This window comes from Fomitiporia mediterranea (genome assembly GCF_000271605.1).
Source record: "Fomitiporia mediterranea MF3/22 unplaced genomic scaffold FOMMEscaffold_1, whole genome shotgun sequence".
NCBI lineage: Eukaryota > Fungi > Basidiomycota > Agaricomycetes > Hymenochaetales > Hymenochaetaceae > Fomitiporia > Fomitiporia mediterranea.
This window is the reverse complement of record NW_006760386.1, coordinates 2,312,569-2,325,209: the sequence shown is the minus strand read 5'-3', so window position 1 is coordinate 2,325,209 and position 12,641 is coordinate 2,312,569. Positions and strand designations below refer to the sequence as shown.

The 12,641-nt window shown below is 47.0% G+C and overlaps 4 protein-coding genes across 4 annotated transcripts; 1 reads left to right on the top strand and 3 right to left on the bottom strand.

The window, feature by feature from the left end:
* Positions 1-294: 294 nt before the first annotated feature.
* FOMMEDRAFT_101242 (acyl-CoA N-acyltransferase) lies at positions 295-1,268 on the bottom strand. The gene is made up of 4 exons (XM_007261700.1): positions 1,114-1,268; positions 684-1,053; positions 579-622; positions 295-520 (listed from the first exon to the last, which is right to left on the bottom strand). Exons 1-4 carry the CDS (start codon positions 1,204-1,206, stop codon positions 458-460), a joined length of 570 nt encoding a protein of 189 aa, XP_007261762.1. The 5' UTR covers positions 1,207-1,268; the 3' UTR covers positions 295-457.
* Positions 1,269-1,681: 413 nt separating this feature from the next.
* On the bottom strand, positions 1,682-3,051 carry FOMMEDRAFT_73549 (NAD-binding protein; the record flags this gene model as incomplete). Its single annotated transcript, XM_007261699.1, has 8 exons — positions 1,682-1,798; positions 1,853-1,945; positions 2,018-2,067; positions 2,131-2,206; positions 2,255-2,546; positions 2,601-2,636; positions 2,684-2,853; positions 2,929-3,051. 8 exons carry the CDS (start codon positions 3,049-3,051, stop codon positions 1,682-1,684), a joined length of 957 nt encoding a protein of 318 aa, XP_007261761.1.
* Positions 3,052-6,077: 3,026 nt separating this feature from the next.
* FOMMEDRAFT_164679 (uncharacterized protein) lies at positions 6,078-8,728 on the top strand. The gene is made up of 4 exons (XM_007261698.1): positions 6,078-6,190; positions 6,246-6,576; positions 6,633-6,884; positions 7,019-8,728. Exon 4 carries the CDS (start codon positions 7,607-7,609, stop codon positions 8,342-8,344), a length of 738 nt encoding a protein of 245 aa, XP_007261760.1. The 5' UTR covers positions 6,078-6,190; positions 6,246-6,576; positions 6,633-6,884; positions 7,019-7,606; the 3' UTR covers positions 8,345-8,728.
* Positions 8,729-9,892: 1,164 nt separating this feature from the next.
* Positions 9,893-12,401, bottom strand: FOMMEDRAFT_101239 (uncharacterized protein; the record flags this gene model as incomplete). Its single annotated transcript, XM_007261697.1, has 9 exons — positions 9,893-10,780; positions 10,840-10,985; positions 11,048-11,204; positions 11,495-11,566; positions 11,703-11,728; positions 11,789-11,814; positions 11,876-12,016; positions 12,113-12,191; positions 12,274-12,401. 9 exons carry the CDS (start codon positions 12,399-12,401, stop codon positions 10,266-10,268), a joined length of 1,290 nt encoding a protein of 429 aa, XP_007261759.1. The 3' UTR covers positions 9,893-10,265.
* Positions 12,402-12,641: the final 240 nt, after the last annotated feature.

The following is a 12,641-nucleotide window of genomic DNA, read 5'->3' as shown; positions in this document are numbered from 1 at the left end:
CGTATAGAAAAGATTAAACTATATTGACACTGCGTCCTTTTCTTGCACCGTGTCAGACATCATTTTTTGATGCGCCCTTTGATGCGCCTCTTTTAGAAGCGTCAGATCGGGTCACAGCGCGCTAGCCCGCTACATTCACGCCGTGTTGACTGCACTTCCTCGGTTAGACTAACTGTGCGGGCGACAGCATAATATTGCAACTCAGACTTTTCCAGTCTAAGCCAGGGCCGAAAGGATGACACGATATTATTGATGTAGTCTTGTACCAATCCAAAGCAAATTGTGTTACACTAGGCAGTCCAAAGGCAAGGGAGAATAGGAATGCGGTCGTTGACTGTCCATTTGTATAAGTAGGGTAATTGTATGTGTCTATGCGGAGAATAGGCGGTGTGATGTCCGAGTAGAGAAAGTTCCAAGCACGGGAGAGCAGGAATACATTAATGGGTATCGTCCACGCCTAAAGCCTAGGGATGGGCGACGGGCATGGCGTAGGGGCGATGCTAGCAGTTGCGTACTTGGCCTTGAGGAGTTATTAGCAATTGCACTCCACACACATATATACGAGAAAGGATCCGTACCATCTCATTCTCCTTTTTCTCGTACCCACATTTGACGTAGAAAGCTTTGAGTATTACATCAAGTCAGCCCTAAACCTCCACAAAACTGCGACAGAGTGCACATACGCATGTTCTTGTCACTGCAATTCAGGATCGTCTTGTAACACCCTACACCCTCACTGATGCGCGTGAGAGCATCAATTATCCGTAGCCCAATCCTCTTCCCTTGAACGGATGCATCGACGGCTATATCCTCAATGTGGCCGACCTTGCCGAGTCCACGGAGGAACTTGCGCTCAATGAATACGCATCCAACGCCAACGATGCGATCCGTTGCCTTGTCAAGCACGACTAAAGTGTAGTAAGTATCTGGTGCCGCCTTCTGTGCGTAGAATTGTTCAAGCCACGCTTCTTCGCCTGGATCGACCACTATGGAAAGCACGGCGAGTACATTTAAGTGGCCACGCTTGTAGTCCGTAGATGCAAGTGGCCTGATCTACATAGCAATAAGAAGCTCAAAAGGGACTCTTGCAACCTAACTGGGCATTGAACGTACGTGGAGGTCCTCGTGCAGCTCATCCTTGATCTGGAACGGAATGAGTTCTGCAGGGAAGAGCAGTTCAAGCTCGGAGTCGGGAGTGAGTGGCATTTGCCCTGGATGTGACGGGTATATCCAACTGCTCTAACGTATGGGATGGCGAGGTAAACAAGAAGAGGAATAGGGTGGAACGATGGAACACGAACACAGTGAGGTTTCAAGACCGTCACCGCAGGGTTGCTAGCTTTTATCGTTTACGGCAAGCACGTGCGCCGCGACGTCCGTTCACCGCCCTAGATAATCTAGTTCACAGGTTCATCATATCAATTTATGTGTCTCATATACCATTGGCCGACGACAGTGATAATCAAGATGGCTATGCATCTTTATGCCGCTCGGGCTTCAGAAGGATCAGCGATTTCTCATGAGCGCAGAAAGTCAAGAATCAATTATTCAGTCCAGAACAAAATACGCGGTTCATTACAGGATTGCTAATTACGATGGACAATACAAAGTATTCATAAATTCTCAGAGGCGCTTCAGCTCCTGAACGAGTGAACACGAATCTGGACCTAGAGAACTTGAACTACGAGTTTTCAATGTGCGCAGTCTGTTCTTCCAGCCAATCCCATAACTTGGCACTTTGCTTCTCGTCAAGCACATCTTCACGGGGTTTGCCAACCCGAGCCCAAGGAATTAAGTACTAAATCTCAAATGAATGGGCAAGTTCCACGAGAACAAACATAAATCGACTCACTTTCCCATTGAGTTCCTTACCGTCTGGTGTCGTACCAGCGTAAATCTGCGTAATCGCACCCAAAGCCGCGGGCTTCAAATTCATAAAGAATCCCTTCAAAAGTGAGGACACAAACGTCAAGTACAGCCCCAACCTCTAAGTAAGAGGGTAAGAATTTACCATTACTGCGTTTTGCCACCGTGGCCAATGCCGTCCGAGTTCACTTTGTATTGCTCCTGAAAATGTGTCATATTAATAAAAAAAACCCCCGAAGGCACTAGCTTGAGGTAATTACATACCAGGGTGAAGGGAGCACGAAATTATACCTTGGCTACCATATCGCCTTGCCCATTCATTTGCATCCATGATGACACCCTGTACAACGTTATTTCTCGTCGAAATCCGTGCTATATTAGCACTCACGCATTTGCTTTGGTAATACAGACCACCAGTGCCGAGTGAGCGACGTTTCTTATCTCCGGGAGCGCCCTTCTTGCCGGGCTTAAGAGTTTCCCAGGCAATGAATTCCTTGGGGGCTGCAGCATGTCCAAGAGAGCTTGTGAATATCACACGTGCGTCGCCATGTTCAGATCCCGCTACTTGAAGCAGTGGGAACAGTAGCTTCGTGAATAGATGAGGACCAACTACATTGGTTCCGAAGGTCATGTCGTAGCCTTCCTCAGTGAGTTGGCCCAGCGGCGGAGCCATGACTCCCCTAGGCATCGGGAATCAGTATTTCTAAGAGCATGACAGAAAACAAACTATTCACGCATTATTGAAAAGAACGTCTAATTTTGTCTCTTTGCTAGAGGAATGGTTAGTGAGATTCGACTGAGCATGGTAAAGATATACCTCTTTAGCTCTTCTGCCGCCTTCTTTATTGATGCGAAACTTGACAGATCCAGCGGCACGAAGTACAACTCTGTCTTCCCAGTTTGCTTTTTCAGTTCACTGATAGTAGCCTCCGCTTTTTCTGCAGAGCGACAGGCCATGTAGACCTTTGCGCCATGTTCCAATACTACCTTCACAGATCGTGTTTCATAGAGTTGGGTCAGACAAGATGCTTCTGGAGAACACAGTATAGAATTAAGTCATACTCGTACTGTCTCCTTTCCAATGCCAGTATTTCCACCAGTCACAATGATGACTTTCCCACTGAGATTTGGAACGTCTGCCTCAGTGAATTTCGGCGCAGGTGGAAAGGACTGGTCATAAAACATTCTAAGATTTGACATCTTCGTCGATGTTCACCTTCAGACTGCTCAGTTTGTTTTTGAGGGGTAAGCGCAGGGACGGCGAACGTCAAGAAATGCGTTGGGGCCACTGTCGAAAGTCAAAGTGTGAGAGAGAAGCTGTACATGTTGAATTATGAATATTGAAGTCTAATGCCCGAGATCACCGGAAGTGCTGGAAAGCACGAGAGTTGTGACGAGACATCACGTTATCGCTCTTCTGGGTCACTCATTTGCCCAAGGTCAGCACAAAGCAGAACGGATTTCGCCCTGCCACTCCTCAAATTGTGCTAACTTCACCCTTAATTGGAAATATATGCTGCTGCAGGCACCAAAATGGAAAGGTTCCTCGCTAGAACTTGTCCTTTCACTGGCAGTTGTCTAGGAGTAAGGTTCTCTTTGCGATCTTCTCACAGAGGTAAGCAGAAGAGAAACAGCAGATACCTACTGGTCGTTATGCGGAAACAATCATCAATAGCATGGTCCAACATCTCAATCAACAAATACACGGACATGGTACATACAATCCAACGTTTGTTGCAAATGAAACCAAACAATTGTGACCCATAAGCCTTCCCACGCAAGCATACGTTCGATACTAGGCTTTTCTAGCTGTGACTTATATAAAACAAGGCAATGAGACCCTAGGAAGAAACGTAGGACAGCAATATTCCTGATGACAAGACTGCTCATGAACACCCAAAGAAAGGTACAAGACACTTGTTTACAGCAAATACATTTTAACCTTCACATTTTAACCTTCACGTTTAGTGTCAGTCTGCTCCGAGAATTCCAAATGATATTTCTAGTCCAGAAGGCAATCGAATGAAGAGCTCATCAGTAGTGTAATAAACAGCAAATAAGGAATTCAATGCGAAAGTACCGGTGGGACTAACGCAAGCACGGAAGATCAATTCCATTCTTTATTTGCGAGAAAACGAAAGTGAAATACTTGTAAGATCCCGCGAGGGCCAAATTCTCCCAATAAGCTTAGCATAGAACCTGACGGTGTAGAAATGAGTTTTGAACCACATAGATGTTTAACCACTACCCGCAGAACTTTAGAGTAACGGAGGAACGGTCTCGATGACAATATAATCTATCTATAAGTATAGTATATATGTAACCACGCACGTGTAATATGCAATCTAGCAATCCAAAAATATAGTGTGCATTGACCGGACACCAAAACGTGTATAGAACAGATGCCCTGGAAGCTCAGCTCGAAGGAGGACCGGCGATTGAAGAAACTGAGAGGCCAGATCGGTTATCAAGATCGATAATCATCGAAGTCTCAGAATTCTTCTCGTCAAACAAGCCCAGGACTTCGAGCTCTCTATTAAGGCGCAGTATTGGTTCGACCGTTCATTTGCGACCCAAAAGAGGGAGATAAGGAACTCGCCCTTCGTGACTACTGCGACGAATCAGCTGAACAATGGTGCTCCGAGAGATCCGACGAAAGGGCAAGTCCGAACGAACCGTATTAGAGCTGAAGTTCCTGCCGTCTTGTCGCACACTGCCTCAAAGTGGGAACAGTGACCTTGACCAAGACACTCCCGAATGAAGAGATCGCCAGTTTGTGGCTTTGGAGGACTGATTCACCGAACCAAGATCACATGCAATGATCAAAATTAAGTCTGAGGACGTTTATACGCTTTCGCATCTTCAAGTCAGCAATTTGCGCCACGGGCAGTTATGGGGTTTGGTCTGAGTTTATCCAAGGAATTGTCGGTCCCGACGATCCCATGCCATTTTAGAAATGCTGCCACCAACGTGAGGCATCTATGGTAATGCTTTCAATTTCCTACATATTATATCCTTGCTGATTTGGCATGCCGCAGGACTTGAAATATGACTTCCGCGTTAATAGCGAGGACGTATCGGGTTCGAATGGAAACCATACCAAAATCACGGTTCGCTTTTACGAAAGCTATTGACATGGTTAGAATTCTGAATTCCAACGTGCAAGTTAAGAGAAACGTTTTGTACTGTGTATCGTCATTTTTAACGAGGCGATCAAATCCAACGCGGATTCCACTCGTAGTGACGCAACGAAAACGAGTTCATTCGCGTACGAAGGAAGCGAGGTGAGTGATGGTGTCTTCATGCATGGAATGCATCACCTATCCGCTAGTGCCGTGTACCCGTGCAACAATCCAGTTTGTGTGAGGCAGTGCCAAATACACGAGCATTGTTGCTGTTGCTGTCGAGTGTGAAAATTTTTCCAGAGGAAAAACAAAGTCAAAGTGATTTTCTTCAGGTTCAAGCGGAGTCTCAATTCCAGTCAGTGTAATCAGAGTGATCTCTCCTAGTCACTTGCGCGCCTCTCACCTCTGGTCCCCAACGGCAGTCATAGGCAACATCTCTGTCAAAGTTGACAACATCAGTGAACGTACCCGCCACGCTGAAACCTCATGGCTAGCACTATATACTCACGGAATGCATCCCGAAGCTATCTTAATTTGATCTTGATACTATCACCAATCGCTTGTACATGGTTGCTCTCGGTCTTCATATAGTTTTATATCCCTTTTGGCCTTGCAGGACTTCGATCGCGAGGACCTCTGCGCAAACTAACACTTCAAGACTTTTAGAGGTTAACCGTACTGACCGCCGTCCTGTGGGAACTGACGTCCCTAACGGCGAAGTCCGCCCAAAATACACTTTCATGAACGCTAATCTGAGTCGCGAGTTCCCGCTAGTTCGACCACCTGAACTTAATGTTGACTCACCCTTCGACTGGGCACACTCATGGCCGGAGACCGGGACGTGTGCAGGACAAGATATCCTGCGCATGACCGTCCGGGGGCCAATTCCCGACCTGCTGCTCACCTGGAGGTCTATTCCCGAAAAGTGGTATAATAGGCCTCCTGGTACCTCGCCGTTAGGCATTTCCCTTAGTCTGTACTGGCCTGCCCCAGCACGCTCCTTGAGAGCCACCCCAGCGCGCAGCTACCTGCTGCTCATCTTTCCCCGACTCGTCCTCATCATAACCACACTGCAGAGCTATCCCCAAGATGCTGGTCGTCCACCCTTCTTCTACCTGCGACGTCTGCCTTGAAAGCTATATAAGCCGCCCATCGAACCTGCCGCATTCTATTTCATGCGGCCATGTTTTCTGTCTAAAGTAAGTTGAACTTGAAACCTTGTCCAGATACCGGGCCATGCTTAATACGTTGCAGTTGTCTACAATCATTGCGACAGCACATTTGCCCTCTATGTCGCTCACCATTTGAGTTATCGGAGGTCCGGAGGCTTCACGTGGATCGTAGTGATTCACTGCAAAATGCGCAGGGAAGACTTAGCCCACGAACAACAGACCAACAGCGGCGCGAGCTTCCTTCGGACAATGCGCTCGGGTTAGTCGATGACATCCCTCGGGCAACGCAACTACAGCGGAAAATCTCAGAATTAGTTTTGAGAGGCACCTTTACCGGCAGTGGTCGGGAACGCGGTGTACGTGAGTTTATCCAGGAGATACACGCTTTTCTGGTTGCTGAACCGCAAGAAATGGTACGTTCTTGCGACTTCCACTCTTCACTGATAAGGTGATTCACACTCGAGCGCAGCATGCGAACCTCCGAGCATCATTCCTTCTACTTTACCGATTCACTGACCTTCAGGCGAAGCATCGACAACTTGAGTCTAGCACATTTGACCTACGGACCGAAAACTCCCGTAACAAACAAGTAATAATCGATTGGGAACATCGTTATCATGATGTCCAACGGAGCCGTGCTCGTGATCAAGAATCAGCGAGAACCGTCGAAGCGAGTCTTAGAGAGCGCTTGCGAATAGAAGAAATTGAATGGCAGAGGTAGGCATAACTCGCTAAAGGATTAGAAGATATGTACTCATTAGATGAATTTCTTCCTTTTCTCTGTTACCCGTCATAGGAAGGTGCGCCAAATAGTAGTTTTTCCGGTACAGTGTAGCTGAACTTGACATTCGTTAGTACGATTTTATCTCCGAAGAATGTGCCAAGCTGCGCGAGGAGATAGATAGGTTCCGTCTTTCATCAGGCGGTAGTCGGGGTGACACTCGAAAGCGTCATCGATCCTCATCGACCACACAAATCCTATATCCTGGGGCCGAGGACAATGTGACTTCGTCGAATAGTTGGGACAACTCTCTCAAGGGTTCAAGGGCTGACAAGGACCGCCGACCGTCGCAGTCGAAAGATGACATTGACGTTTTCGGTCACTTCAGTTCTGACCTGTTCCATATCTCGCCCATTCCGGGAAATATTTCGCTGTCTCTCAGCAAGCAAAGCTCAGATTCTGGTGACGAGACGACGGTCGAAAAGTACAGACGACGAGCACCAGAGTCTCCGACCCGGACAAGCTCAAGTTCGAGTAGTATCTCACGCGCATCAGACTCCGCTGCGGCACTGAAACTAGTCCCAGCTGCCATTCCGGTACCAGCGGCTTCAAATCGTCAACGCAGCGATTCCAACCCGAATCCGACTCGCACACGTGAGAGGTCGAAAGTCTATCGGTTTGAGAGCCAGCTGGAGGTTTCGTCTTCAGCGCCGAGCAGCTACATGTACCGTGCACCCTCTCCAAATCGAGCACTTTTCCCGGGAACTCCACTTCCTGAAACTCCTGTGCAGGACGGTACTTCGCACGATGATGATGCGTCGCATGTTATGCGGCTGTATTCCTTGCTTGAGAAGTCCGTGCCTATTGTCGACCCGCGTTTGACAAGTGACTTCAGCCCTCTCAACAGGACACACGCTGCTGGACCCAGACAACAGGATTCCCGGCCATCTCTTCCCCGCAGCATGAGCTACCAGAATGTTCGCACGTCGGATTTCAGTACCACTGCATCTCCTACATCTATTCCCACGGCTGTTACTCGGGTCTCTTCGTCTTCTGTACGCAGGTCCCAACCACATATGCAAGTCCAAACATCACTACTCTCCGCTACCCAATTCCAACAAACTTCCGTCTCTTCACCACAAACACCCACACAGGGTCAGACTCAGCTCCAAACGTCAGAGGCAACCTCTCCGGTTCAGAGAACACCACCCCGCCCCGTTCTCCCACATATGCACTCATACTTCTACAGTCCTACTCCTGCAAAGCCAGTATCCCCAAAGGAGAACCGAGTCGGCGTCCGCGGTACATTGCCTCGTCGTGGATCGCTGTCGAGCGCCAGCGCGGCAGCTGCGCTAGCCGCTGGCCCAGGCTCGTCCAGTACTGTTCTCCCATCCCCACTGAGATCTTCGGGAAAGCCACAAGCACAAGGCCTCTTCGGCGGTCAAGACTCCGATTACTAGGCTACTCATTCATGCTTCTCATTCTTCACTGCGAGCCGAGCTCACACCCATGTCAGAAGTCTGATATTGTTCCCAATTATAAGTGGAATTGATTAAAGCCCTTTCATATGCACGCATGCCGATTTATTTTGGAAGAGTCATTTCCCGCTGGTCGCCTCTTGCACACATATTTCCTACTTCTTCGCATTATTAAAATATTTGTATTCTTTGTTATGAGTTCTTTTACTCATTCACATGAGCACTGGATTAGGACCTTGTATATTCCTTCCGGGCTCCTTCTTTTCCACTCTTCTAGGCCAGGTGTCCTTGCTTCTCAAATGCCCCCTTCCTTCCGCCTTCTCTCTTCCGACAGGCGATTCTTGTTCCGTATGCTGCCCGTATCCCCATTCTATCGCATTTGTGTTTCTGAATTTCTAGTTGTGGCACACGTGTAATTTGCCATTCCTTTCGAGTTCGAGCCCTGTTCCGATAGACCATTTCTTTTCGAAGGTTGAAGTAGGGTTATATGGCGGATATGTCAACTGCTTGGCAAATATTTTAATGGGACGGAGAGACAAATCTACAAGTTCTTAACTTCTAGCCGCGTGACCAACAATCTCTGTAGAAAGTGGGAATGAATATCATTTATTATCATTTACCTTCGTCTCACGTGGAAATCGGCTACTCCACTAACTGATTATTTTTCAAGCAAAAGAGAATACACGGGGCCTGACTCTCCCACGAACCACCACCACGAAAATTATTCAAAAAATACAATAAATTGCTACTACATCTACATCATTAATAAAAGACCAAAAATTACTCAATATACTTCTATAATGCTACTAGTGTAGCATACTATCAAATATATAAAAGAAAAAACAAAATGAGCTACTCAAAATGAAGGTGTTGCAATTGCTTACAACCCCTATTCTTACTCGTCAATCTTCTTTTACTTTTCTGCCTCCTCTCTTTACTAAGGTCACAACTAACTCTATTAGTGATTCTCATTTATAATCTCTCTATACTGTTCATGATGGATTTCTACTGTGAAAATAGCATCTTCTCCTGTGTACCCATGTTCCCTTACCTCTCAAGAGCTCATATACTTTTTGTCTCATTTCTGGTACACAGTTGGAGAAGCATTGAGTGTCTATTGCATTAGTAGTTCCCTGAACATTGCTGGACAGGGTGGTTTCTTTATTATAGATAAATTACCCTGTATTTGTACAATAGACCAGCAGCCCTGGTGTTTCTTTTTAGGGACCTATACCAGGAAATATACCATACCATACCATACCATACCACCCTCAAAAACAGAGATGTTCATCTCCGGTTTATCCGCGCCAATTAATATTCGCATCCAAATGAAGAGATATCCACTCTCCAAGAACAAAGATGGCTCGTTGGGCCTAGCAATACATGATACAGTTAAGGATAAGGTGATAACAGCAATAACAGTCTGGAAAGGATGGAAACGAGAATAGAAAGTAGATGCAAGATAGTACGGTACTCGATAGGAAAACAAGATATGATAGCGGTATGTAACGACAGTTGATTTTAGGAAATGCAATGCGATGTTTGAGAGATGATGAATGCGCGAGAAATGAGTTCATTAGCGAGTGGAATAGGTCTACATGACCAAGGCAGCCTTTTTGAGGATCGGAGGTTAGATGGCTATAATTAATGGAAAGTGAAAGGCGAATGCAATGTGGGCGGAGCAGTAATCAAATCCGGGACAAGGCAAGACGGGAACACGAGGCGATAAATGAAGAATGACAATGACAGGCTACCGCGAGTCCAGAGGTCAGAAGCAATGTTCGTTCCAGAAGTTACGTCCTTGCCACAGGTCAAAGAATGTATGCTATGAAAGGATGTAACGAAGACCAGCACATGTGGTCCACTACGGATCGATAGGAGATTGCGACGACAAAGTGTAAGACTAGTCGGAGCGCGAGCCCGAATCTGAGTCTTCATCCTTCGCTGTCGAAGTTTCAAAACGCACCTCCGGATCGATGTCTGGATGCTGGTCCTCACGCACGAGGACACTAGTGACGTTCTTTTCCCCATTCAAACCATCAACATGTATGTTGCCCTTGCTCAGCAACGAGCAGTCACCGTCGACCGGAGTGTTGACAGCAGTTGATACGTCGCCCCTTGAGTGGGTGCTGCCCGTGCCCGTCCCGGATTCAAGGTCCATATCAAGCGTGTCGCAATCACGGCCCCGTTTGTATTCCTTGGGGTCCTCGTGGACCGTCAGAAGGCCAGGTACGCTGAGGCTCATACCGGTGGCAGCCATCGGACGGAATGCAGGCATATTATGTGAGACGTCCTGCGAGTCGGGACTTGAAAGGTGAATGGACACGAATGCATCGTCTCCTTGTCCGGCTCCGGCCTTCATCGACGAGAGAAGCGTCTTGCGCACGTTGAGCGAAGCAAGGTATGAATTGACAAAGACTAATTTGAACAAGACATGTCAAAGGAGCACAGACAAAGGCGAAACAGGATGTTCGTACATTTACTTAAGTTGAGATAAAACGCAATGAAAACGAGGTTGGTCGGCATTGCGGCGTAAAAGATGAGCCCAAGCGTCGCATCAATCACAGTAATGGCACCGGTATTGATAGTGTACAAAATAAGCCTCTCGACTAACGAATCAGTCCTGAAACGATTTATAATAAGTGTCTAGGTGGAGTGGCACGCCAAAGACTTTGCAGTATTTACTTTCGTGATCCAGTCCTGTTAGTCCATAGATAATACGACAGCATGAACATGACGGCCATGTCCGCGGTGATATTACTCGCAAAATTCAGGTAGAAGAGGTTCGCAACTGCTGTCAGTCCCGCGAACGTCGGAATGCGGAATGCCCGTGCTGTAATGACTAGAGAGTTACTATATTAGCAATCGTCAAAGTATGTGACAAGGAAGTATAGGAGAAGTGGAGCGGCAAAATGGATAGGGGCTGGATGTTGGAAAGAAGACAGACAACAACTAATTAGAAAACTGTTCTCTTAGTTGAAAAGTTAGAGAGGTGGTCAGGTGGTATCAGAGAGTTCTGTCCTGGAGAGTACGAAATGGAGTGTCTCTTCTAATTTTGGCACCCAACTCACGAGCAACCGATCAAGACTATTTGAAGGAACGGAATTGAGGTCATGAAGAATTGTTGCTCACCTGTCCCAACAACCAAGTCTATGATCGACAATCCCATAATACTGCCAGTAATCCACTTGTTACCATGACTCACTATCGAGTTAGTAATAAAAACGGGATTCAATATTGTTCGGCAAGACCGGAGATGAATAGGGGATACGAATGAAATGAGAATCGCAGATTCAAGTTAGCAAATGAAAAGTAAAGAAAATGAGGGAGGTATGCGTACAAGTGTATATCCGTCGAGTAAAAAGACTGCACACGATTAAATATTAACGAACGTGTTCACACAAAATGCCGGAAATGAAAACCCACGCTCGAACGACGAAGTCGCTTACTGACTAAACAGTGGACGATGATCAGAAAGCGACGAACGTGGAAGATGTGAGCAGACGAGCTCACGGTGACTAAGACATGAAGCTTCAAGCTCCACACCGGCGAGAAGATTGTAATTGGATTCGCGTAGTTGGAGACCAAATAATAGTAACAAATTTGCACAGTCAACGCCGCATCGAATGAGTCGATCGCCCAGATTAAGTAAACCTGCATATTTTTCGGAAGAGCGATATTATTAGACGAGTTCGGCCAGCTCGGCCAGCTGAAGAGGAAAAAAGAGTGGGATGTGAATAGGAGACGTACAAAATACTTCACCATGCGCCTATCCCTTGGATAGCGCTGATGATAGATAAAGACCTGAAGGCATGTAATGCCATACAAACTTCATCGTACCAGATGTCCGACAAGGATGTAGTAAGTCTTCAGCTGTGTAGAAGCAGCATAAAACAATGAATAAGGCGTACAAGATGGAAATGAAACCACCGAGGAGGATTGCACCGAGTGTATTGTCATAAGATGGAAGAACGACAGATGCAGGGCCCACTCCTGCTCCCGAGCTTGGCGCAGCTGAGGCTGGTGTTGAATCTGACATGAATAATTGTCGACGCCAGCTTTGTGCTGAGTGCTACGGCTCAATGTGCCACACTATCGTGTAGAACTGCAGCAGAGGCTGTAGAACCAGGGAGACTCGGACACAAGGAAGAAAGGAAGGGGATGGTTTTCGTTATGAGTGGTCCTTATGAAGAGAGAGCTGGGGGGACGCGGGGGGAATGCGGAGGATCTCTGGTCTCACGGACACGCACAATACCGAATTTGAATCGCATGAATGCAT